This window comes from Grampus griseus, assembly GCF_964374135.1.
Source record: "Grampus griseus genome assembly, chromosome: 6".
Lineage (NCBI taxonomy): Eukaryota > Metazoa > Chordata > Mammalia > Artiodactyla > Delphinidae > Grampus > Grampus griseus.
The window spans coordinates 8,046,461-8,073,061 of record NC_139000.1 but is presented as its reverse complement, the minus strand read 5'-3'; the positions used below and the strand labels follow the sequence as shown (position 1 = coordinate 8,073,061).

Sequence of the window (26,601 nt, the reverse complement as noted above, 5' to 3'; positions counted from 1 at the left end):
CAGATTCAAAACCCACGGACCAGCATGGACTTTGGGTACCGGGCCTGCGGGGCTGGGCATTGATTGGGTCACATGTAGCAGGGGAATGTGTTTCAATTCTACCCACACTATCCCCCAAGCCGGTAGGGGAGACAGGTTAACCCCTGGGATCCCCAAATCATGGACTGGGGTAGCAGAGGTCATCCTTTGGCCGCTGATGCTCAGACCTCCTGTATGCATAGCAAGAGTGACCCAGTTTCTGCTTGCTTACTCCAGTGACTGAGTACTTAACTTGTCAGCGTGCCCCACCCTGTAATTGGACAGCTCTTATTGTAAGTGTGACATAGGCAGAAAATGATGGTAATAAAAATTAACTTTACTGAGCACGGGTGCTTCAGTCCTGTCAACGCCACAGAAGGTAAGTTTGAAGTTGACTAATGTGATCCAGGCCAGTGGCCTGTTAGGAACCGGGCCACACAGCAGGAGGTGAGCGGCGGGGGAGCGAACGAAGCTTCATCTGCTGCTCCCCGTCACTCACATTACTTCCTGAACCATCACTGCCATTACCACCTGAACCATCGCACCACCCTGCCAAGTCCGTGGAAAAATTGTCTTCCACGAAACCGGTCCCTGGTGCCAAAAATGTTGGGGACCGCTGATCTAGGCACTGTTCATGTGTTCAGTGATACATGCCTGCTCGCTAGGCCCTCTGCAAGACGCTGGGGATGAAAAGAGAGGATGCAAGTTGTCCTACCTGCTCTGGGACCCAGGACAAGTGGCATTATTGCGAACCTCAGTTTCCTCATCCGTCAACTGAGGATAATGATGCTTTGTTGTGAGGATTAAATGAGATAGCAGAGTGATTAGCACAGCACCTGGCACACGATGGGTCATCTCAGTAGACAGAACCCACCATTCTACTATTCATTACAGTCCCTGCCCTCGAGAGCATAGAGAAACTGGAGGAAGGAACAGAACATTCTGTCTTGAGGAAAATCACAGAAGGAGTAGTGCCAGAACTACAAGTTGGAAAAACCAGAATTTTGACAGCAGATACTGAGGAACAGCATTCCAGGGAGTGGGGAAAGCACAGGCAGAGGCACAGGCTTTGAAGAGCAGAATGTGTTCACGCAGCAGAGAACTATCAGGTGGAGTTGAAGTCCAGCTGGCAGAGATTATTAGTTTCCTTCTACAGACAGAAACTGAGGCCCAGAGAGGGAAAGTGACTTGCCAAGGTCACACAGCAAGGTGGAGGCAGAACCCAGCCAGAGGCCAAGTCAGCTGACACCCAGCGTCTGGTTCTCTTTGAGCCACCAGTGGTGCCGCTAGCCTTATTTCCTTTTTCCCATGGCCCAAACTATAGGGACTGGAAAGGCCTGCTCTGCTCTGGGAAGTGGGTAGGTGGAGGTAGCTGACATCTGAACACCGCAGGGCATCGCCTCAGCTGGCCTGGAGGCCTGGGCCATTTGGGGTAGAGGTGGGGCCACAAGCCAGCCTTTTGCCAGGCTCCATGGTGCACACAGGCCTGTGAGCCTGGAGCACCCACACACTTCCCAGCGTGCCAGGCCCCTAGCCCAGAGGGCTCTCCCTCTTGGCTTTGAAGACCCTCTGTCACATGTCACCACCTAGCCTTTCTGAGCACCCATGGCCTCACATGTGAGACAAACAAGATCGTAGTAGTGGAAAGGCATTGTAAACATGTGAATAGCTCTCCCCAGACCTTAGGGCCAGTCCTCTCTAATTCAAGATTAGTTCAATTCACACACATAAAAATGTAGCAGGGTAGAGGGGAATTGACCGCAAAAAAACTCAGGGCCAAAATTTTGAGATGAATGGAAACGGTCTTTGCCTTGACGGTTACACAGGTGTACATATTTGTCAAAACTCATCAAACTATACAACTTAAAGGGGGTGCATTTGATTGTATGTAAATTCTACTTCAATAAAGTTGATTTAAAAATGAAAAACAGGGGGGCTTCCCTGGTGGCACAGTGGTTGAAAATCTGCCTGCCAATGCAGGGGACATGGGTTCGAGCCCTGGTCTGGGAAGATCCCACATGCCGCGGGGCAACTAGGCCCGTGAGCCACAATTACTGAGCCTGCGCGTCTGGAGCTTGTGCTCCACAAGAGAGGCCGCGAGGCCACGATAGTGAGAGGCCCGCGCACGGTGATGAAGAGTAGCCCCCGCTTGCCACAACTAGGGAAAGCCCTCGCACAGAAACGAAGACCCAACACAGCCAAAAATAAATAAATTAATTAATAAACTCCTACCCCCAACATCTTCTTAAAAAAAAAAAAAAGAAAAACAGGGACTTCCCTGGTGATGCAGTGGTTGGGAGTCCGCCTGCCAATGCAGGGGACATGGGTACAAGCCCTGGTCCGGGAAAGTCCCACGTGCCACAGAGCAACTAAGCCCGTGCACCACAACTACTGAAGCCCGCGCGCCTAGAGCCAGTGCTCCACAACAAGAGAAGCCTGCGCACCGCACCGAAGAGTAGTCCCCGCTCGCCGCAACTAGAGAAAGCCCGCACACAGCAACAAAGACCCAACGCAGCCAAAACATAAATAAATAAAATTTTTTTTAAATAATAAAAACATAAAAATGAAAAACGGAGTTCCCTGGTGCCCTAGTGGTTAGGATTCCGGGCTTTCACTGCCTGTGGCCCTGGTCGAGGAACTGAGATCCCACAAGCCGCAGAGCAGGGCCAAAAAAATTAAATAAATTTTAAAAATAAAAATGAAAAACAAATATACGGAGCACCTGCTACGTCAGGCGCTATTGTAGGTGTTGGGGGTACATCAGTAAACAAGATAGTTAAGATCCCTGTGCTCACAGAGCTGGAGGGAGAAAGATAATAAACAAATAAGATGGCTTCAGGGGGCCTTCCCTGGTGGCGCAGTGGTTGAGAGTCCGCCTGCCGATGCAGGGGACACGGGTTCGTGCCCCGGTCCGGGAAGATCCCACATGCCGCGGAGCGGCTGGGCCCGTGAGCCATGGCCGCTGAGCCTGCGCGTCCAGAGCCTGTGCTCTGCAGTGGGAGAGGCCACAACAGTGAGAGGCCCGCGTACCGCAAAAAAAAAAAAAAAAAGATGGCTTCAGGGAGTGCTAAGCATTAAGATGATATGATAGGACCAGGGGATGGAGTGACAGGTGTGGGGGGTGCCACCTAGGGAGGTGATCTGGGAGGGCCTCTCGGAGGAGGTGACACTTTGAGACCTGATTGGCAAGAAGTCTGCTCCGTGAAGACCCAGGTATAGCTACCATTTATGGAGTGGGTACCACATCCATGTATCACACCAGACGTTCCCCGCCTCATCTCACAGGGTCCTCGCAACTACTTTGTTGGAAGAATCACCAATTGTGAGGATTTTTAAAAGATGGTATTCCATTGTATGCACTTAGCAATCCTTATTTAAACACTAGATAGATAGGTGGGCATGGAGAGGTCATGCCAGGTAAAGGTGACAGTGTGAGAAAAGGCAAGGGTGACGAGTCCTTATGGGCCCCAGGGCCTGAGGGCTATTCCCAGACTCCTGCAGGGAAGAAGAGAGAGGGTCCTCTGCCATGGATGGGTGGGACGAGATGGGAGTCTCCCCAAGCATCCAGAACATGGGGTTTTTAACTTTATTCTGGGAAGATCGTAAAATTCTTTAAAAGTTCTCAACTCGGGGCTTCCCTGGTGGTGCAGTGGTTGAGAGTCCACCTGCCTATGCAGGGGACACGGGTTCATGCCCCGGTCCGGGAAGTTCCCACATGCCGCAGAGCGGCTGCGCTCGTGAGCCATGGCCGCTGAGCCTGCGCGTCTGGAGCCTGTGCTCCGCATACCGCAAAAAAAAAAAAAAAAAAAGTTCTCAACTCTCCACTATAAGGTAATAAATCAGACGAGGCCAGTTATGATCTTTGGGTGGGGGAAGAATTATTTCTTTTTTAAAGGAAAGAAAAATGATTATAGTCATCAGCACCATATGAGGAAGAGGAAAGGGTCCCAGGAAGTTAGACATCAGGAGAGTTTCTCAACTCTAAAAGGTTGGGAACCCCCGCCCTTATACTTGAGGCTGTTTCAGTGTTCAGTTTTTAGTTTTGAATAAAGAATCTTTTCATACATTCTTTGGCTATTTGTGGGTGGTTATTATTATTCATATCCTCTGCTTTTCTATTGGAAGGTCTATCTTTTTTCTTATTAACTTTTAAGAGCTCTTTCTATAGGAAGGATTTCTCAACTCTGCAAGGCAGGGGCAGGTTGTGGCGGGGGGCAGTGTCTCTGCTCTTTTTCTAGGGCTCTGGGTGCCATCTCTATCCACCAGGCTCTCCCACACCCTTTCTTTGGCCCAGGCCCCAGAACCTGGTGGAAGATAACAGGCATGTGGACAAAGGATAGGAATGGTCCAGATCTGGAGCAGAGAGGGAAAGTTCCCCCCCACCCCCACCCCCACCCCGGCCAACATGCTGGGCCTGCCTTCCCCCCCACCACGCCGCCCCCACCCCCACCCCCCGCCAGGCCAAGGATGCCACCTACAGACCCTGATTCATCAGTCCTTCAGGAAGTGGCTTCCGCCAAGCTGCCTTCCTGCAGGGCTGCCCCACCCCATCCCACCCTAAAGCACATTTAGAAAGAAGAACCCAAAGGTGAAGAATAAGAATACTTTACTTTGAAAGGGAGAGTCCAGAAGATCAGAGCCAGAGTTTGGACAAAGGCCTGGAGAAGGGAAGGGATTTGCCCCAGAACATATAGCTGGGCCCAGGCCAGGCTCCTTCCTGGTCTGGTAAGAAGGGGGAGGTCCCTTCCTTGCCCTGTTAGTCCCTCTCCCTCCCAGCTGGCTCTGAGCCCCAACTCTTCCCTCCCCACAAACCTGTCGGACCTGAAATAGCCCAGGAGAAAAAAAACAAACACCTCTGGTAAACAACAGGGAGTGTGAGTGAATCAGGATCTTGTTTTTAAGGAATATCATGTGTCCACCACTGTTTATCCAGTTGGCATGGCCCGTTGTTCGTTGTTCGGAAGGGACCCTGGCACCCCGCCCAGACCTCCCCTCTTTATTAACTGTTGGGTGATGGAAGGAGATGCAGCTCGCAGTCCGTTCCATCTGTCACCTGGCCTCCGGCAGCTAAAGTCCTTTCTTGCTCCTCTGGTGGCCAGCTCCCCCGCCACACCCAAGTCCAGGCCCCCGTGACTACCAACCTGGTTGAATGCCCAGCCCTTTCGGCCTCCTTGCCTCCAGCCTCCCATTTGTTCCTTGCTGGGCAGCCAGCTGGATTCGAAAACACGAAGATGACCATGCCATTCCCCTGCTTCAGACCTTTTGTGTCTGGGACTTCCCTGGCGGTCCAGTGGCTAAGACTCCACGCTTCCACTGCAAGGGGCGCAGGTTCGATCCCCGTTCGGGGAACTAAGATCCCGCTCCTGCAAGCCACGCGGCCAAAAATAAAACCTGTGGCTCCCACTGTCCTGGAGATAAAGTCAGACCCTAACCATGGCATTTAGGGCTCCTGCCAGCATCTCTTCTGTCCCTCCGCCCTCCTCTTGCTGTACTGACTTTTCACATCCTCAACCTAGCCATGGTCTATCCTACGTCACAGCTTCCACACACACTGATTCCCTTTCCCCGTTTTGCCCCACCCTGCACCGTTCATTCTTCAGACCTCAGCTAAAACGACCCTTCAGCTCCCCACCTCTCCCACTGCCCCATACTCCCTCCGTCACAGTCACAGTCAGCACATTCATGATTATTTTGTGTGTGATTACTCATTTAAATAGCTCTTCCTCTTTGAGGACAGGGAATGTCCTCGTTCAACACAACATCCCTAGTGTCAGACATAATGGTAGCTTGGGTGAGTCGTGGGCACTGGAGGGGAATGTGACGGTGGGCACCCACCTGGTCCCTGGGACTCAGCAGGCTTGTTCATAGACTTGCCTATGTGCATGCCTGCCGTGGCCACACCCACTTCACTCCCCATTTGATAGCCTGGTTCTTTCTACAGAGTCTCTGCTTGCCTTCCTCCAGAAACGGGTGCTTACCACCTCCACCGGTCATGACTCCCAGTTGGACCCAACAGCACCAAAGTCGGATAGGGGGTGTTGAAGTGCCAGCAAATAGGCAGGGAGTGAGAAATAATAACTAGATGATGAAGACCATGGGAATGAAATGGGAATGAAAGCTCCCATTCATTGCAGGCACCCAGCTCTGGGCTTTATACCCTCTGCCTCATTGAACCTTCACTACAGTTCTGTCAAGGAGGCCCTTTGAGGGGACGCTCATCTTAAAGGAAAGAGAATTCAGTCTCAGTGAGGTGAAGTGACCTATCCAAGGTCACACAACAAGTAAGAGGTAAAGATAGGGCCCACACACGGCTCTGCCAGTGTCAGAACGATCATACACCGTGCTAAACACTACCATCCCTCCAAACCCATTCCTATGTGTTCATCTAGTTCTCAGACACTATGCCCACTATTTACTCACCCACTTGTTTTTCACTTAAGAATGCCACGTGAGGGACTTCCCTGGTGGCGCAGTGGTTAAGAATCCACCTGCCAATGCAGGGGATACGGGTTCGAGCCCTGGTCCGGGAAGATCCCACATGCTGCGGAGCAACTAAGCCCATGCGCCATAACTACTGAGCCTGCACTCTAGAGCCTGTGAGCCACAACTACTGAACCCACGTGCCACAACTACTGAAGCCCGCGTGCCTAGAGCCCGTGCTCTGTAACAAGAGAAGCCACCGCAATGAGAAGCCTGCGCACCGCAACGAAGAGTAGCCCCCGCTTGACACAACTAGAGAAAGCCCGCCCACAGCAATGAAGACCCAATGCAGCCAAAAAATAATAATAATAAATTAATTAATTTAAAAAGAATTGAATAAATAAATAAATTGAAGAATAAATTGTTTATCCTACTAATTTTAATGGCCGTATAATTAATATTCCATTGTAGGACTCAAAAAACTATGACTGGACACATTTTCTTTTTTTTTTTTTTTTTTTTTTTTTTTTTTTTTTTTTGTGGTACGCGGGCCTCTCACTGCTGTGGCCTCTCCCCTTGCGGAGCACAGGCTCCGGACGCGCAGGCTCAGCGGCCATGGCTCACGGGCCCAGCCGCTCCACGGCATGTGGGATCTTCCCGGACCAGGGCACAAACCCGCGTCCCCTGCATCGGCAGGCGCACTCTCAACCACTGTGCCACCAGGGAAGCCCTGGACACATTTTCTTAATCACCTTTTGAGGATATATTTCTAGAAGTGAAATGGCTGGTATAAACCTCCTTTTGAGGCTTTTGACACATGGTGACAAATTGCCCTGATGAAAAGATTGTAGCAGCCAGCAACCCCCTGACACTCGCCACGTGCCTGTCATGTGTCCCTTGTCAGGAACCCCTTGTGTCGTGGTGACTTGTGCACAAATCTACACTCCCATCTCACCCCACCCTCCAGGGTGAGAGCCTCCAAGCACAGGGACCCCGAGCCTGGCCAGCTCCTGACTTCCTGGCAGGCCCTGGAGAGATGTTGGCTGCTGAGCCATCATTGACAGTCACCCCCAGTTCCTCCAGGATCAGCCAGGAGGGGTTTCAGGCTCCACCAGCCTCCGCCCAACCCCCTCCATGTCAAGCTTGGTTTCCTGCTGGGCCAAAGCTGCCTCTCACCAACTGGTGACTCAGAGCCTGGCCTGGATGGCAGTGTTGGCCGTGCCTCCCCAGCCCTCTGAGGGATTAAGCTCGTGGTGAGGCTGGGCGGGGCTTCTCGGGGTGGGGCCGCCTCCACCCCAGTCTGGCCCTCCTTCCCTTCTCCCTTAAGTCTTGCTGATTTTTGTCCTCTGGGTCTTCTAGATAGAATGAGAATAATCCTGGGTTCTGAGTGCCTGAATATGTCAGGGCTGACTGAGACGTCCTCATGGGGGGCACAACCTGGAGGACAGAAGCCATTGCACAGGGAGGAACAGAGGAGGCCCAAGAGGAGGGTGGGTGGAGGAGGGGGAGACAGCTTTAATGGGGAGAGCCCAGAGCTGGGCTTTGGTGTGGGCCCCGCCAATGCACGCATGAGTAAGGACTGGTCAGGGACCCAGGGGCAGGGAGCTTTCAGGACTGCGCCATCCTACCCCATTCGGCACCTCTGTGAGAATTAGCAAAGTCCAGTGACAACAGGCCAGGGCAGTCTCATGCCAGGGCCCTAGCCGGCTTGGCAAGTGCAGCATGGGCTGGATACAGGCTGCATCACCCCATCCACCAGACACCTTTATAAAAGCTTTGACCTGCGCACTCGTGCAGGGAGCTCTGGGCGAGGAGGCAGCGGCAGGGGTGGTACCTCCTCCCAGGGGCATTTGGAAATATGTGTAAGGGGGTGTTGTTCATTATTACTATGTCTGGTGTCCGTGGAGTTGTGGGAGGAGGTCTACTGACATTTAGTACCTGAAGGTCAGGGATGCCAAGCATTCCACCGAGATGGCCAGTCCTACACAGAAGCAAAATCCTCCCCTGCCCCCAAATCCGGGGCTGAGACCCCTCTGCTGCCCAGATGGTTGTGGAGAGGATCCTGCTGACTGCAGAAGTACCGACCAGTTTTCGAGGTGGTTTTAAGATACATTGTCTCACTAACTAGGCTCGAACCTTCCCTGGTGAGGGAGTGAAGCTGACGTTAGCACTGATACCTAGTAATAATGATGGTAATGACATCGGCATGACACCAAGTGACCCCTACGTGCCAGGCAAGGGGCCAGGACTTTGGATGTGTTATCTTCTTGACAGTCCCACGAGGGCTGCGCTAATATTATCCCCATTTTGCAGATGAAGAAACGCAAGCTCAAAGAGGTGAGGTCAGTCACAAGGGTGAGAAGTCGGGAAGCCAGCTTTCCAGTTCAGGTCTCCTTCACCCCAAAGCCCTATTCCCCACTGGTAGGACAAAACTGGGTCCATTTGACAGATGGGTAAGCTGACACACAGAAATTTTCACTGCTCCCCAACTAGCCACTGGCAAAGCCAGGCAGAACCAAGGTGTCTGAGCCCCTTAATCAGGAGCCTTCCTGCTCCAGCCCTCTGCCAAAGGCCCATGACTATAAACGTGAGGCAGTTTAATAAGAATACAAAGCCCCTAGAAAAGGCCTTCCTGTGCCTGCTCTCTACCCATGCTGCCTACTTTTTCCAAGGATTTCCTGCTCTGGAAAACTTTAAGGTAAAAGGCCTAAAGTAACCTGCAGGGAAATTAAATAAAGAAAGAAAGAAAATTAAAAATAAAGAAAAATTAAAAATTATTTTTAAATTTTTTTTTTTTTTGCGGTACGCGGGCCTCTCCCTGCTGTGGCCTCTCCCGTTGCGGAGCACAGGCTCCGGACGCGCAGACTCCGGACACGACGCGCAGGCTCCGGACGCGACGCGCAGGCTCAGCGGCCATGGCTCACGGGCCCAGCCGCTCCGCGGCACGTGGGATCTTCCCAGACCAGGGCATGAACCCGTGTCCCCTGCATCGGCAGGCGGACTCCCAACCACTGCGCCACCAGGGAAGCCCCCCCCACCAAAAAAATTTTTTTTAAATGAAGTAACCTGCAGGAATTGAGCCCAATCTCTCTCCCCTATTGCAATAGTCATAACTCCTATTGCAATAGTCTTAAATAAAGTCTTCCTTTAAGAAAGTAAATAAATAAATATAAAGCACAGGGAGACTTTCTCCCTCTCAGCTGTCTTCCTGTCGCTTTGAAGAACTTCCGAGATGCCAAAGCTTTCCTCTCTGCCCACCAAGAAAGCCCGTGGCTGCCCTCGAGGGCAGCAGGAGTGGAGTCTACATATTCTTCAACCTTCCAAGGCCGTGAGGACTGGCTCCAACTGGCTCGCCATCCCGGGCCTCAGTTTTTGTGAAATGGAGCTAATAATCCCTATCATTGTAGGGATTGTTGTAGGGAAGCAATGAGATCAACAATGTACATACAGTGCTTGGTCCAGGGCCTGGCATACCCATCAAATGGTAGCTGCTCTAGATGACTGTCAGCATCTCGTGTGGAAGACAGGTGGTCTACACTGGATTCTAATTCTGTTGTTACGAGGTGGACAGTAGCAGGTAACGTGATAGAGCTTTGAGCCAAAGGTCTGGGAAGCCCTGAACTGGGAGGTTGTGGCACAAGGCAGGAGGGCTTCCTGGTGGAGGAGGTAAGGTTTGAGCTGGGCTGTGAGGGATGGAACAGATTTGCTGTAAAGAGCCATGCATCCCAAGGGCACCAGCTGAGCTGCAGAGCGCTGATTTGTTGAAATTCTCTGGGGCTTTCTTCAGGTGAGAAAGAAGGATCCCGTGGGACCCAGATGAGGCTGGAAGTGCCAATCTGGGAAAGAGGGTCAGAAGTACAGTTTCTTTTCTTTTTTTTTTTTTTTTTTTTTGCGGTACGCGGGCCTCTCACTGTTGTGGCCTCTCCCGTTGCGGAGCACAGGCTCCGGATGCGCAGGCTCAGCGGCCACGGCTCACGGGCCCAGCCACTCCGCGGCATGTGGGATCCTCCCGGACCGGGGCACAAACCCCTGTCCCCTGCATCGGCAGGCGAACCCTCAACCACTGCGCCACCAGGGAAGCCGCTCTTTTTTATTTCTTGAAGCCTAATTTACATATGTCAGACGCACAATTCCCAATGAGTTTGCATACGTCTGTATAACCATCACTAAAATAAAGATAAGAAACATACCCATCAACCGCAAAAGTTTCCTTCTGGCCCTTTGTAATTCCTCCCTCCCTCTCCCACCTGCCAGGCATCCAGACAACCACTGATATGATTTCCATCACTATAGATTAGTTTGCATTTTCTAGAATTTTATATATAAATGGAATCATACAGTTTACTCTTTTCTGTCTGACTTTTAAAAAAACTCAGCTTCATTATTTTGAGATTCATCCATGGCGTTGTGTGTATTAATAGTCATTCCTTTTTATTGCTGTCTTGTGTTGCACTGTGTGGATGTACCATAGTTTTTTATCCATTTACCTATTGATGGCCATTTGAGTTGTTTCCAGTTAAAGCTGCTGTGAACATCTGTGCACAGCTTGAAGAATTTTTATTCACGTATACATGGGTATAACCGTCACCCAGATCAATGTACGAAATATTTCCGGTACCCCAGAATGTTCTCTTGTGCCAGTCCACATTCCTCCAAAGGTAACCACTATTTTGACTTCTATCACCATAAGTCAGTTTTGTTTATCCTAGAACTTCACGTAAACGGAATTAAACAACAATGCAACACATCTTCTTTTGCGTCTGGCTTCTTTTGTTCAACATTATGTTTCCGAGATTAATCCGTGTTGTTATTTCTATCAGTAGTTCATTCCTTTATTGCTGTGTGGTATTCCCCTGTATGAATACACCGCAAAGTGTTTACCCATCCTCCTGTTGATGGACATGTGGATTGCTTCCAGGTTTCGGCTATTATAAATAAAAATGCTGTGAACACTTGCATACAAGTCTTTTTGTGGACATATATTTTTCTCCTGCTGACTGGGTCATAGCCAGGAGTCGAATTTCTGGTTTATAGGGTAAGTATGCCTATTACTAGAAACTGTCAAACATTTTTTCAGAATGGCTGTACCATTTGCACTGCTACCAACAATGTATGAGAGTTCCAGTTGCTCCACATTCTTGCCAACATTTGGTGTGGTCAAGCCTTTTAATTTAGCCTTTCTGGTAGTAAGTAGGGTTAGCTCATGGTGGTTTTGTTTTGCATCTCCCTTATGACTAATAAGTAATGATGTTGAGTATTCTTTCATATGTTTATTGGATTTTATTTTTCATTTAAATTTTGTAACATGTTTAACGTAACATTCAACTACTGAAACATATTAAGTACAAAATGAAAAAATTTTACCTTGTTCTCCCATTTTCACCCCTGGCATTAGCTCACAATTTATGATATAGCCTTCTCAAACAGATATAATTAAATACACACGGGTGCGTGTACTTACATTTTTAAACCACACACACAAAAATCGTCTTGTTTTTATTGAGTATATACTATGTGCAGATTTTAAGCTAAGGGACTGACATACATCCTATCACTGAATCTGTTCAATAACTGTGATAACTGGGTGAGGAGACTAGAGCCCAGAGAGTTTAAGATGGTTGCCAAGGTCACACAGCTCATAAGTGGAAGTGCCCATACTTGAATTCACATTTAAAACACCAGATGGATGAATGGAGATGCTATTGTCTTACCACCTTAGATTCACCCACTCATACATTCTTTCATTCATCCAACGTATACTCTGGAAGCCCGTTCCAGGCCCTGCCCTGCTTTCGAGCCACAGATGAGCTGAGGAGTCAGACAGGTAGATTGACTAATAAAATCTAGGGAGAAAGGGGTATGATGGGAGAAGTAGAGGGGGCAAGCCAAACCCAGATTCTGGGTCAGAAAAGACTCCTGGAAGAAATGATCCCTGAGGGACGTGTAGGATGCCCAGAGGAGAGAGGGTGCAGAAACAGCATGTGTGGGAGAGGGTGCACTGCAGGAAGCCCCTCTCTTCCCCGAGGAGGGGCTGGGGTTGAGTCGAGGCAGGCGAGTTGGAGGGGCAGCACGGGCAGTAAGACCTTGTGACTGTCTTAAGGAGCCTGGCTCCACTGACACATGAGGACCACGGAAGGGCTGGAGTCACAGTTTTCAGATTCTAGGGTTTTAGGATTTAATTTCCTTCCCTCCCCATCCTTCAAGATTCTTTTGCAAGGGGAACGGTGTCCTGGTGGCTTGGAGGCCATCCGGGCACCATGTTCCACAGCTGCTCCCAGGGGCAGACAGTTCTTCTCCAGGATTCAGGCTGCCGTGCCGGTCACAAAGGAACCCATTGCCCCCTGGTGGTGACCAGGATGCCACTGTGAAGGGAAATCCAACTTCTGCAGGACCCCAGGAAATGCAGACTGGGCAGGGCTCCAGCGGTCCCGCCCCTCTCCCAGACCTCTCATGTCTGTCACTGGTGCCACCACCCAGTCGGTCCACCAGAGCTCACCCTCAAGACCCCTCTTTCTCTCATTTCAATCCACCTGTGGCTCCCCCAGGCTGATCCTCCCTCCCCGTCACCCCCGTCTTTGACACAGCCTCCCAAATAGTTTCTCTGCTGTCTGGACCACTATGGTAGTCTCTACACAGGAGCTAGAGTGATCTTTTATTATTACTATTTATATATTTCTTTAAGTAAAAGTTATATACAGTAAATTGCACAATCTTAAATGTATAGCTTGATACTTTTTATATATGTAGTCACCCACATGACACCCACCCAGATCAAGACACAGAACATTTCCAGACCAAGAAACCCACCTAGTTCCCCCTCCCGCCAAAGGTAAGCATTATTCTAATCTCTGTCACCAAAGATCCTTGTGGCCTGTTGTTAAGCTGCAAAGAAATGGAGTTGTCATATAATGTGCACTCTTGCATCTCGCCTATCACACTCAGCACACACTCCGAGGTGTTGTGTGTATCTACATGTTTCCTTTCTATGGTGGGCAGTATTCCACTGTGTTTATGAACAATTTTTGAAACCTTTTATTTGGAAATAATTTCAAACGTACAGAAAGTTTGCAAGAATAAAAGTAGTACAGGGCTTCCCTGGTGGCGCAGTGGTTGAGAGTCCGCCTGCCGATGCAGGGGACACGGGTTTGTGCCCCGGTCTGGGAAGATCCCACATGCCGCAGAGCGGCTGGGCCCGTGAGCCATGGCCGCTGAGCCTGCACGTCTGGAGCCTGTGCTCCACAACGGGAGAGGCCACAAGAGTGAGAGGCCCGCATACCGCAAAAAAAAAAAAAAAAAAAAAGTACAAAGAGGACACCTGTGTATCCTTTACACAGATTAAACTGTATTTCATATCATAGGAATCTATCTATATACACATACATAATAAGAATATATAGATATATACACATAGTATGGGATTTTAGACACACACATGCACATACACATGTATGTATACACATGTAAAACATTTACACATGCATATGTATGTGTGTATATAATTTCTTCTGAATCATTTGAGTGTAGATTTTATACATCATGGTTCTTTACCCTTAAACATTTCAGTGTGTATTTCCTAAGCAGAGGGATAGTCCCTTACATAACTACAGTTCAGTTTTTTTTTGTTTTGCAGTATGCGGGCTTTACCTCTCTGAGCCTCAGTTTCCTCATTTGGACATGAAGGTAAAAGTGGCACCTCTGTCACAGGGGTGTCTATTGATCCAATAAACCAATGCTTGTAGAATATTGCTGGGCACATAGCACTTGATAACTTGTTATTTGTGGTTCAGACATAGATGAGGCAGCAGGTATAGATGGGAACTGGCACAGAATCATCCAGATTCTTTTCCTCCCATGAGCCCCGACACAATCCTTCTTCTCTGGGCCATTTAAAGCTCTTGTAACACTTTATTCTATTTTCTGGATGCCTCCTTACCTGACAACTGCCTAAGAGCAAAGACACCCCCTGTCAACTTAGCACCTGGCATAAAGGAACTAAGAAGGAAGGAAGGAAGGAAGAGGGAGGGAGGGAGGGAGGGAGGAAGGAAGGGAGAGAGGGAGGGAGGGTGTTCTTATCTGTGGTCTTACAGAAGAGGTGACGTCCCCTGGTGAGATGCCAGTGCTGGGTTGGGGGGGTTGGAAATGAGGATGAGGTTGAAGATTCCCAGTTTTAGGAGTATAAGGTGAGGGGAACAGGAGGCAAATGAGGTACTAGTCTAGGGTGCACTGTATAAGAGGTGGGTGCCAAAACTTCAGTCACCAAGACAAATAATAGTTCAATGCAATATATTTTAAAAATCAAAATTAGGGCCAAAAATTCCATAGTGAGCAAAATATCAAAATTCTAAACAAAACCAGGATTCGTAACAGTGCCTGCTGAGCCACGTTGGAGCCTGGGGCAAAAGGAAAAATACAGATGTCATCGCCCTCGTCCCGGCCCGCAGGGTCCTGGGGTTCTTGCTGGCTACCTGCAGGTGGTGAGGTCAGCCTGGTTTTAGAAAATAGTCTCTGCTAGTCCTTTGCTTTTCGGATCTGTGGAATTAAAGTAGATGCTGACCTGGCGGGATGGGCAATCTATGATCTTGAATAAGTCTCTTCTCCTCTCTGGGCCTCAGTTTTCCTGTCTGTAAAGGGCTAGGAGCTCAAATTTCATTTCTAAGCTCAAGTGTCTCAGCCCTGAGTCCTCATTTGCCCTCATCAGGCCACACCATTTGGAATGTAACTGTTTTCACTTTAGCACCCAATTTCAGCCTCTACATCCTCTGATTGGTTGAACACTCAATTACAAGAAACCTGTGAGTTTCTGAAGGGCAGAAGCTCTACTGTACAAACCATTATAGCGTTCTTAATGTGTATAGCATGGTATAGGCACTCACTCAATGCTTAAATAATGTTTTTTCTGGTTAAAAATTATCCATGTTTTTTCTCCTTTAATGTGTTTATGTAATGAATTAAGTTAACTGTATTCCTAGTGACAAAATCTCTTATTTCTGGGGGTTGGGGGGACACCCAAAAGTGAAAATGGTCTATAGTTTTCCTTTTTTTTTAAAAAAAATATGTTTTAGTACTAAGGATATGCCAGTAAAATGGATTGGGAGTTTTCTACATTTTCCTATGATAAAACTCAGCTGTGAAACCATCTGGGCCTGGTGCCTTTTTCCACTTCCAATTTTTTATTTAAAATTTCAAATCTACAAAAAAACTTCAGCACTCTTTACCTAGATTCACCAATTGTTAATATTTTATCAAGTTTTCTCCCTCTCTCTCTCTCTCTCTCTCTCTCTCTCTCTCTCACACACACACACACACACACACACACACACACACACGCTCTACTTGGTAATGTGTCATCTTAACTTAGCTGGAACCAAGTTTCCTAGAATTCTCTCCCCTGAGTGGTTCCAAGTTAGGTTGGCAATAAAGTTAATTCGCTCAAGATTTGGAGGGAGCAGGCATTTTTTTATGCTTTGCACTTCGATGAAAGGTCTCAGGCTCTTCTGTAGCTGGCATGTGGTTGTCACTGACCTGCTAACTTGCCTTGTTGGTTTGGGGGCAGCACCCGGACCCGTAGCCTCCCTGGTTCCTGCTAGGTTGCCTCCTTTTGTTTCTCTGAGTCCCAGGCCAAGTATGTGCGCAGCTCTGTGGTAAGGACACCAGTTCTCCTGCAGGTCACCTGCGTCGTTGATGTTGGAGAGGGTGGGAGACAGATGTGAGCTTCAGTTTGTTCTTGTTCTCCCCAACTTCACGTCCATCTCTCCTTTCCAACTACTGGCAGGTTTAGAGGGCTTGCACAGTCTGTTCCACCAGCACTCACAACCGCATGAGATCTAGTCCCTATTACCAACCCCTTATTCTATATCATTCATAGTGGCCCTGATTCTCTGGATCAAACACACACACACACACACACACTGAAAAATTTTTTGTTCAACTATTTGAAAGGTGAAATGCAAACATTAGACACTTCAGTCCTGACTACATTTTTTAAAAAAGTATCTCCTGGGCTTCCCTGGTGGCGCAGTGGTTGAGAGTCCGCCTGCCGCTGCAGGGGACACAGGTTCGTGCCCCGGTCTGGGAAGATCCCACGTGTCACGGAGCGGCTGGGCCCGTGAGCCATGGCCGCTGAGCCTGCGCGTCCGGAGCCTGTGCTCCGCAACGGGAGAGGCCACAACAGTGAGAGGCCCGCGTACCGCAAAACAAAACAAAACAAAACAAAACAAAAGTATCTCCTAAGATTTAGGACATTTACCTACATAAACAAAATTCCATTATCCTAACCAAGAAAATTCCATTTTCCCACCCAACAGGAACTAGATATAATAATATTATCTAGTACACTTCCTATATTCAGATTTCTGAAACTGTCCAAATAGTGTTCTTTTAACTGGCTTTTTTTAAACTCCAGGATCTAATCAAAGACCCCCCAGTGCATTTGGTTGTCATATCTCTTTTATCTTTTAGCCTAGAACAGTTTTGCCTTTTATTTTTCCCTTCCATGACTTTGATTTTTTTTTAAGAGTCCAGATCAATTTTCTTGCAGAATGTCCCACCATCTCGATTTGTCTGTCTGTTTCTTCATGACTGGATTTAGGTTGAACATTTTGGGCTATAACACTACATAGCTGATGTTGTCTATTTCCCATTGCATCTTCTTAGGAGGCACTAATGTTAGTTTGTCCTCTACTGACCTGGAGTCTTTTGCAATTGTCAATGGAAATAATTAATAATCAATAATAAAGAAAAGAGTTTGAGTTGAGCCAAGCTGAGGACAAATAACCCAGGAGGAGCCTCTCAGTAGCTCTGAGGACTGCTCCATCGAAGCATGGTTTCCAGCACAGTCTCCTGCCTCACCAGAAAAAAAGAACGTACATCAAATTGACAGGACATTCCTTCAAGTTTTCAAAAGAGAAAGATTTAGTATGTATACAGTGAGACAGTAGGACCCGGATGTCTGGGAAGGGAACTTTATCTTCAAGGGAATGTTAACATGCATGCCATAGAAAGGGAGTTATTTATCCTTATCTTTGGAAGGGACATTCTTTGCCTTAATTGTTGAAGTAGATGTGCTGTTTGCATTTGACAGGCCATGAGTCAAGCCGTTTTAGTTCACACAAAGTTCAGGGTGAACCATGTATAAGCCAAAATGACTTTCCTATACCTCAATACGTGAAAAATTTCCCCATCATTTCCCATTTTGATCACAAATCTTTTGATAGAAAGCATTAATGATTAAAATATCTGTCCCTTGATTCCAGGTGATTTGCTGCCTGCTCCGGATCCCTCATGTCCCTCAGTGCTAGGCCTCTTTTTTTTTATGTATATAGATTTGCCTAGTTATCTACACTGTGGCGGTTAATGAGATATAGTGAAAAGGCAGAGAGATAGATGCTGATTGGGAGACACAGGTTATACGTATTATCAATTATATCAAATTGTCACATAAGCATTTTACCTGTGCTATTAGCAGTAGACTTAAAGCAAGCAGATACATGTCATGAGTAGCTTGATAGCCAGAAAAAGATTAATAATACATATTATGACAATGACAATTGTCTGGAAAGCAGAGTGAAAAAAACTGCCTAAAAAAAAAAAACCTGCCTATTTCTGAGGGAAGCCAGCTAAAAATAGTACAAAAACTAAAATTAAGAACTCTGGGCACGGGCTTCCCTGGTGGTGCAGTGGCTGGGAGTCTGCCTGCCAGTGCAGGGGACACGGGTTCAAGCCCTGGTCCGGGAGGATCCCACATGCCGTGGAGCAGCTAGGCCCGTGCACCACAACTACTGAAGCCCGCACGCCTAGAGCCCATGCTCCACAGCAAAAGAAGCCACTGCAATGAGAAGTCCCTGCTTGCCACAACTAGAGAAAACCCACACGCAACAACAAAGACCCAACGCAGCCAAAAATAAAATAAATTAAAAAAAAAAAAAAGGAACTCTGGGCACAAATTTAGAGGGCCCTTGAAGGATTTTTGCAAGGTTACAGTTTACTAATTTCAAGCTCTCCTTGAGAGAAGGTATTGATCCAAGTACACCAAGCAGTATTAACAACAGCACAGACACCTCCTTGGGCAGCAAGGAGATAATCTAAAGCAATACATTTGTCAAGTACCACATAAGCAAGAGTCTAGAGATCTTTGTTGGTCCCTAATAGCTCTTGCAGAGGCTCTGGCAACCTTACTGATGGTTTGGGTAAGATTTCTCATCATCACTTCTAGGTCAGTTGTACCAACTCCTAGCCAAGAGCCCCAAACCCTGAGGCAGTGGTTATATTGGCTTCTGAATCCTGCAGGGAGGTCACATCCCTGAGAATGGACACAGCTGTTACCTTCCTATTCAGAGGGATCCTCATCAGGGCAGTCTTCAACTAATGAGAGGGTTTTTTTTTTTTTTCTTCTTTCTTAGCGGTATGCGGGCCTCTCACTGTTGTGGCCTCTCCTGTGGCGGAGCACAGGCTCCGGACGCGCAGGCTCAGCGGCCATGGCTCACGGGCCCAGCCGCTCCGCGCATGTGGGATCTTCCCGGCCCGGGGCACGAACCCGTGTCCCCTGCATCAGCAGGCAAACTCTCAACCACCGCGCCACCAGGGAAACCCAATGAGAGGGTTTTATGGATTGTTTGGTTTTTGTTTTTTGCTGTGATCATCAGGGCTAGAGTTTGAGCCAGTGAGCAATTTCAAGATAGTAATTAGAGTAGTCAAATATCCCAGCAGGCAGGTTCCTCCCATTCTCCAACTGTCTAAACATTCATGTGCCCGGGGCCAGTTATCACACCCACAAACAAATATAAATCCTTTAGAGGCACATAGTACTCCAGGTGTTGAGTCTTTTTTGGAAGGTATGTAACCAAAATTTTCTAACCATGGGTTAGTATATGGGAGTTTCCAATCAGACAGATTGACCTTACAAGTAGGAAGAGCAGTGAGCCCTCCGTTAATCCAAGTATGTCAAGTTCTAATCCCATTGCATAAAGGAGAATTATATTTGCTATCAGCCTTATTATAACAGGTTGTCAGTAAGTATAGAGGATGGGAAAGAGAAATAAGTGGCACTGACCTTGCAAATTGTAATGTTTTGTGAAGACATTTTGACTAATATCATGGCCATAAGCATCAGATTGGTTACATGTGGGCCCCCCAGTGTCCTTTGGGATTGTTTCTAGTGGGGTCAGGAAGAAGCAAGGGACAGGAGAGGACTGGGTAAAGATATGAACATGGTAAGTGATCTGAGAGTTCTTTTCTGTGAGTCACAGTGAAGCTAAGCATAGTGGTAAAATTGGTTATGGGCACAACTATGGGGTCATTATATTTTACAAAGGACCCAGTAGGGGAATGGTGACAGATCCAGCATATCTAGCCAGAGGAGGCAAGAGACGGTGACATTTGTACAATAACATTGCCTTTCCAAGGATGACAGTGAACTATACACATGCAAGACAACAGAGAAATTAGGAGAAGCTTTTCTTTTTCATTCATGAGATATTTATTAAAATAACACATTTAGGGGAAAAAATCAATACAACTGTATACATCATTACTGAAAACTGTATACCATCATACAAAAAAGGATTTCATTTTGGGAAACTGATTCCTAATTTATGGCAAGTTTTACTTTCAGAAATAAAACCACAAAACAACACAATCTAATTCAATCTTAGAGGCTGGCATGCTGAGCAAGGAATGTTCTTATTCTTTGTAGGAGCTCCTTCTTTACACTGTCAGGTACCAGGGCTCTGCCTTTTGGTGTGATTTCAGCCACCAAGTCATCAACAGTAACGTGTTCTAGTCCTTTTTCTTTAATTACCTCTTTACAGTGTGCCTTCAACTGATCCTTCCAGCCACATTCAATTAATTTAGCTCTCAGTAACTCTTTGAGGAGTTCTCTTTCTCCAGTTTCTCTATCAACTTTTGGTTAATTGCTGCTCTCATCTGCACATCTTTGTTCATCTTGCTAACCACCATCACCGCGGGCAAGGGCCGTCCCTTCCCAGCAACAAAATGACCCTTGCGCAGATGACCGTTACCTACAACATTCTTTGGCTGCCCAGACCTAGACCCCAGGAGAAGCTGTAAGATTAAAGAAAACATGGGGGGCCTTCCCTTGTGGCGCAGTGGTTGAGAGTCCGCCTGCCGATGCAGGGGACGCGGCTTCGTGCCCCGGTCCGGGAAGATCCCACATGCCGCGGAGCGGCTGGGCCCGTGAGCCATGGCCGCTAAGCCTGCGCGTCCGGAGCCTGTGCTCCGCAATGGGAGAGGCCACAGCAGGGAGAGGCCTGCGTACCGCAAAAAAAAAAAAAAAGAAAACATGGGGGAAAGGGGAGAAGGCTTGTTGACTGTGACTGTAATGAGGTCAAGAGTATAGGTAATGTACACATAAACAAACATTTTTTTTTTTTTTTTGCGGTATGCAGGCCTCTCACTGTTGTGGCCTCTCCCGTGGCGGAGCACAGGCTCCGGACGCGCAGGCTCAGCGGCCATGGCTCACGGACCCAGCCGCTCCGCGGCATGTGGGATCTTCCTGGACCGGGCACGAACCCGCGTCCCCTGCATCGGCAGGCGGACTCTCAACCACTGCGCCACCAGGGAAACCCAAATATTTTTTTTTTAAAGTCCAAAAGTATTGACAAGGTTGGGAGTTACAGGCCTGGTCCAGACTCTTGGGTTAGCTGTCTGCTACTGCTGTCATTTTCTTCTCGTCTTTGCTTGGTGGTGCTTGTCGGTTGAAGCTGGGTGTCAGAAACAGGGGTTGAAGTCCATTCAGGTGGAGGGAGCTTTTTTATTTTTATTTTTTAAATAAATGTATTTATTCACTTTTGGCTGCATTGGGTCTTCATTGTTGCGTGTGGGCTTTCTCTAGTTGTGGCGAGCGGGAGCTAATCTTCGTTGAGGTGAGCAGGCTTCTCATTGCGGTGGCTTCTCTTGTTGCGGAGCACGGGCTCTAGGCATGTGGGCTTCAGTAGTTGTGGCGCACGGGCTTGGTTGCTCCGCAGCATGTGGGATCTTCCTGGACCAAGGATCGAACCCGTGTCCCCTGAATCGGCAGGTGATTCTTAACCACTGGAGAGGGGACTTTTTTAAACGAGAGATGTGAATCCACGAGTCTATGCCTTTTAGTTTGGCAGTGCATGGATTAATACCAGATAAGGTCCTTTCCAACATGGCTGCAAAGAATCTTTTATTTGATGTCTTTTCCAATAGACAAAATCTCCAGGTTACGGGCTTCCCAGGTGGCGCAGTGGTTGAGAGTCCACCTGCCGATGAGGGGGACGCAGGTTCCTGTCCCGGTCCGGAAAGATCCCACATGCTGCGGCGCGGCTGGGCCCGTGAGCCATGGCCGCTGAGCCTGCGCGTCCGGAGCCTGTGCTCCGCAATGGGAGAGGCCACAACAGTGAGAGGCCCGCCTACAGCAAAAAAAAAAAAAAAAAAAAAAAAAAAAAAATCTCCAGGTTATAATCCATGATCCTTAAGGTCTTTGACTCCTGAGAACTCACTGTGAAAGAAATTACCTACCAACTTGTCATTTCCTTTAAGTGCCTTAATAAGACCCTGACAACAATGTAATATATCTCCCTTGAGTAAGGTTGGTTCATATAGTCCCTCATGCATTCACATAAGCCATCCTGCTATTATTTCAAAAGGAGACAGCTGATGTTTACCAAGAAGTGAAGATCTAAGGTTGAGAAGCACTCATAGAAGAGCTTTATGCCAATTGAGTTTTTTTTTTTTTGCTGTAGGCGGGCCTCTTACTGTTGTGGCCTCTCCCGTTGCGGAGCACAGGCTCCAGACACGCAGGCCCAGCGGCCACGGCTCACGGGCCCAACCGCTCTGCGGCATGTGGGATCTTTCCGGACCGGGGCACGAACCCGCGTCCCCTGCATCGGCAGGCGGCCTCTCAGCCACTGCGCCACCAGGGAAGCCCGAGCGTTCCCCCCATTTTGACCACTAAAGAGGTAAGCTATCTTTTGTTAGATCTTCCCATTTTACCAAGTACTTGCATGTACGGGCTCCATAGGTATTGTACATGAAGCCAGTTGGAGTTCCAGTGGGTGGCTGCCCGTCCGGGAGCCGCTCAGCTTTAGAAGCACGATTTCCCATTTTCTTTCAGTTTTGTCTTTTTATAAAGTCTGAACAATTTCTAAGGTCAGAAGTGTGCTGCTTATGAGCTTAGGTCCTCAAGGTGTCAGCCTTGAGTTGGTTCTGCTCTTCTGCATCTCAGTTTCTCTAGCTGGCAGTAAATCCAGAGCGGGGGCTCTGAGCACTGAATGACCAGTTTGTGTGCGTGTCCCTGGGAGAGCCGTAAATAACTTAAAGTGTTATGATGGGTTTCCCTGTGGGACCACTACTCATCACCAGGATTAATCCTCAGATACTTCCACTAGGTTCTTAGTTGCCTGAGGACACCTCGTGCCCACAAGGAGCAAATATCCCTTTTCTTCAGAGACAAATAGGTTCAATTTCTTGTTTTGTTGTCAAATAGTTTGTTCAGACCATATGTACACAATCTTTCCAATTTAAGCCAAATTAAATAAGGCCATCCAACCCAGTTCACTCCAAAGTTCCTTCTAGGATTTCCCTGTGTAGGAAATTCCCCCCAGGTCCCTGCCTAGGAAATTCCTCCTAGGTCCCTTCCACCCAGGAGTTGTATTGGTACTCCCTTAAGACTCCAAGTCTTAAAATTTTAACAGCTCAGATAAAACTCAGGACCGTCTGATGGGATTAACAGATGCACAGTAACATATATAAAATAGATAAACAACAAGGATCTACTGTATAGCACAGGAATCTATATTCAACATCTTGTAATAAACTAAAATGGAAAATAATTTTTTAAAAAAGAATATAGGGCTTCCCTGGTGGTGCAGTGGTTGAGAGTCCACCTGCCGATGCAGGGGACACGGGTTCGTGTCCCGGTCCGGGAAGATCCCACATGCTGCGGAGCGGCTGGGCCTGTGAGCCATGGCTGCTGAGCCTGCGCGTCCAGAGCCTGTGCTCCGCAACGGGAGAGGCCACAACAGTGAGAGGCCCGCATACCGAAAAAAAAAAAAAAGAATATATATATATATATATATATATATATATATATGTATAACTGAATCACTTTGCTGTACGCCTGAAATTAACACAATATTGTAAATCAATTTTACTTCAATTAAAAACAACTCAGAACTGTCCAGAATGAGGTCAGATACCAGGAAGAACTCACCCAAGCACCTGAAGGGTGCTGTGAAGCCTGGAGCTCAAGGGGCTTGTGCTTGGTACTGAGAGCTGGTCCAAAGTAGACCCCATGTGACCACTGGTGAGTTTCTCTGATATCCTGCAGCCTACGCCAAGCAATGTTGACAGAAATCATCAATAATCAATCCATAATAAAGAACAGGAAAGAGTTTGATTTGCGCCAAGCTGAGGATGAAAGCCCGGGAGAAGCCTCTCAGTAGGTCTGAGGACTGCTCCGTTGAAGCATGGTTCCAGCATAGTTTTCTGCCTTACAGAACAAAAAACATACATCACCTTGAACGGACTACATTCCTTCAAGGTTTGAATAGAGGTAGATTTAGTGTACACAGCGAGACAGCAGGACCCTGGTGTCTGGGAAGGGAAACTTATCCCCAAGTGAGTGTCAGCATGAATGCCATATTCTCATTTTCCACACAGATATTCTTTACCTTAACGATGAAAGTAGATGTACTGTGTGTGTTTGACAGGTCTTGAGTCAAGCTGTTTTACTTCACACAAAGTTCAGGGTGAAGCATGCATAAGCCAAAATGACGTCCCCATACCTCAATATATGAAACATTTCTCCATCAGAATGCAATCACCTTACTTATCTTTCTAATCTCTTCCATGGTTCTTAGTCTGTTAAAATTTTCTACTTCCTAGCTCAATTTTGATAGTTTATATTTTGCTGAAAAATCATATTTCCTTTGGTTATTTCAACTTATTACCACAATATTTTAAATCATTACTTTAATGACATCCATATTTGTGTTTATCCTGCCTTTCTCATTCCTAAAGTTGCATATTTTTTTCAATTGGGGTATAGTTGCTTTACAATGTTGTGTTAGTTTCTGCTGTACAGCGAAGTGAATCAGCTATATTTGTGTGTGTGTGTGTGTGTGTGTGTGTATATACACATATATATATACCTCCCCTCTTTTTTGGATTTCCTTCCCATTTAGGTCACCACAGAGCATTGAGTAGAGTTCCCTGTGCTACACAGCAAGTTCTCATTAGTTACCTACTTTAAACATAGTAGTGTATATATGTCAATCCCAATCTCCCAGTTCATCCCACCCCTCCTTTCCCCCCTTGGTGTCCATACATTTGTTCTCTATGTCTGTGTCTCTATTTCTGCCTTGCAAACAGGTTCATCTGTACCATTTTTCTAGATTCCACATGCATGCATTAATATATATTTGTTTTTCTCTTTCTGACTTACTTCACTCTGTATGACAGTCTCTAGGTCCATTCACCTCTTTAAAAGTGACCCAGTTTTGTTCCTTTTTATGGCTGAGTAGTATTCCATTGTATATATGTACCACTTCTTCTTTATCCATTCATCTGTCGATGGACATTTAGGTTGCTTCCATGACCTGGCTATTGTAAATAGTGCTTCAATGAACATTGGGATGCATGTGTCTTTTTGAATTATGGTTTTCTCAGGGTATATGCCCAGTAGTGGGATTGCTGGGTCATATGGTAATTCTATTTTTGTTTTTTTAAGGAACCTCCATACTGTTCTCCATAGTGGCTGTATCAATTTACATTCCCACCAACAGTGCAAGAGGGTTCCCTTTTCTCCACACTCTCTCCAGCATTTATTGTTTGCAGATTTTTTGCTGATGGCCATTCTGACGGGTGTGAGGTGATACCTCATTGTAGTTTTCATTTGCATTTCTCTAATAATTAGTTATGTTGAGCATCTTTCCACGTGCCTCTTGGCCATCTGTAGGTCTTCCTTTTTTTTTTTGTAAATTTTTCAAAATATTTATTTATTTATTTATTTGGTTGCACTTGGGTCTTAGTTGCGGCATGTGGGATCTTTGTTGCCACGTGCAGGATCTTTTAGTTGCAGCATGTGGAATCTCTAGTTATGGCATGCAAACTCTTAGTTGTGGTATGTGGGATCTAGTTCCCTGACCAGGGATCGAACCCCGGCCCCCTGCATTGGGAGCGTGGAGACAGCCACTGGACCACCAGGGAATTCCCTGTATGTCATCTTTGGATAAAGTTGCATATTTTTGCTTTCTCTCTTTGCTTTGACTTGCCTTTAGTTAAGATTTTTCTCATTTTCTTTGTCTTTTCAAACAAATTTTATTTATTTTTTCATATTTTTTCCTATATCATTTCTGTCAGCTTTCATCTCATTCTCCCCTCTTCTTTTATTTTATTGCTATTTTTCTAATTTCTCAGGTTGAATATTTGGTTCAGTTGCTTTGGGGCTTTTATTTGGGTTGGCCAAAAATTCGTTGGGGCTTTTCCATAACATCTTACGGAAAAACCCAAATGAACTTTTTGGCCAACTCAATATAAATAATAAAAGTATTTAAGGCTATCAATTTTCTTTCTTTTTTAAAATTAGTTAATTATTTATTTTTGGCTGCATCGGGTCTTAGTTGCAGCACATGAGATCTTTCATTGCGGCACGCAGGCTTCTCTCTAGTTGTGGTGCACTCCAGAGTGTGTGGGTTCTGTAGTTGTGGTGCACGGGCTCCAGAGCTCGTGGGCTCAGTAGTTGCAGCACGTGGGCTTAGTTGCCCCATGGCATGTGGGATCTTAGTTCTCCGACCAGGGATCGAACCCACATCCCCTGCATTGGATGGTGGATTCTTAACCACTGGACCACCAGGGAAACCCTGAGGCTATCAATTTTTCTCTGAGCACAACTTTAACTGTGTCCCAGGTGGTTTTAGTATGAAGAATTCATTTCCTTACTGAGATACTTTTTTTTTTAAAGGATTCTTTTTTAAAAATTTTATTTATTTAATTAATTTATTTTTGGCTGCGTTGGGTCTTCATTGCTGCCTGCGGGTTTTTCTCTAGTTGCGGCGAGCGGGGGCTACTCTTCATTGCACACAGGCTTCTCATTGCGGTGGCTTTTCTTGTTGCAGAGCATGGGCTCTAGGTGTGCGGGCTTCAGTAGTTGTGGCACTCAGGCTCAGTAGTTGTGACTCA

General features: G+C 47.0%; 1 protein-coding gene across 1 annotated transcript; it reads right to left on the bottom strand.

Annotated features, from left to right (window-relative positions):
- Nucleotides 1–19,899: 19,899 nt before the first annotated feature.
- LOC309823516 (transcription and mRNA export factor ENY2-like) lies at nt 19,900–20,607 on the bottom strand. Its single transcript, XM_082655851.1, is given in 2 exon segments — nt 19,900–20,326; nt 20,329–20,607. Coding segments are annotated over 2 exon segments (432 nt in total). The 5' UTR covers nt 20,518–20,607; the 3' UTR covers nt 19,900–20,083.
- Nucleotides 20,608–26,601: the final 5,994 nt, after the last annotated feature.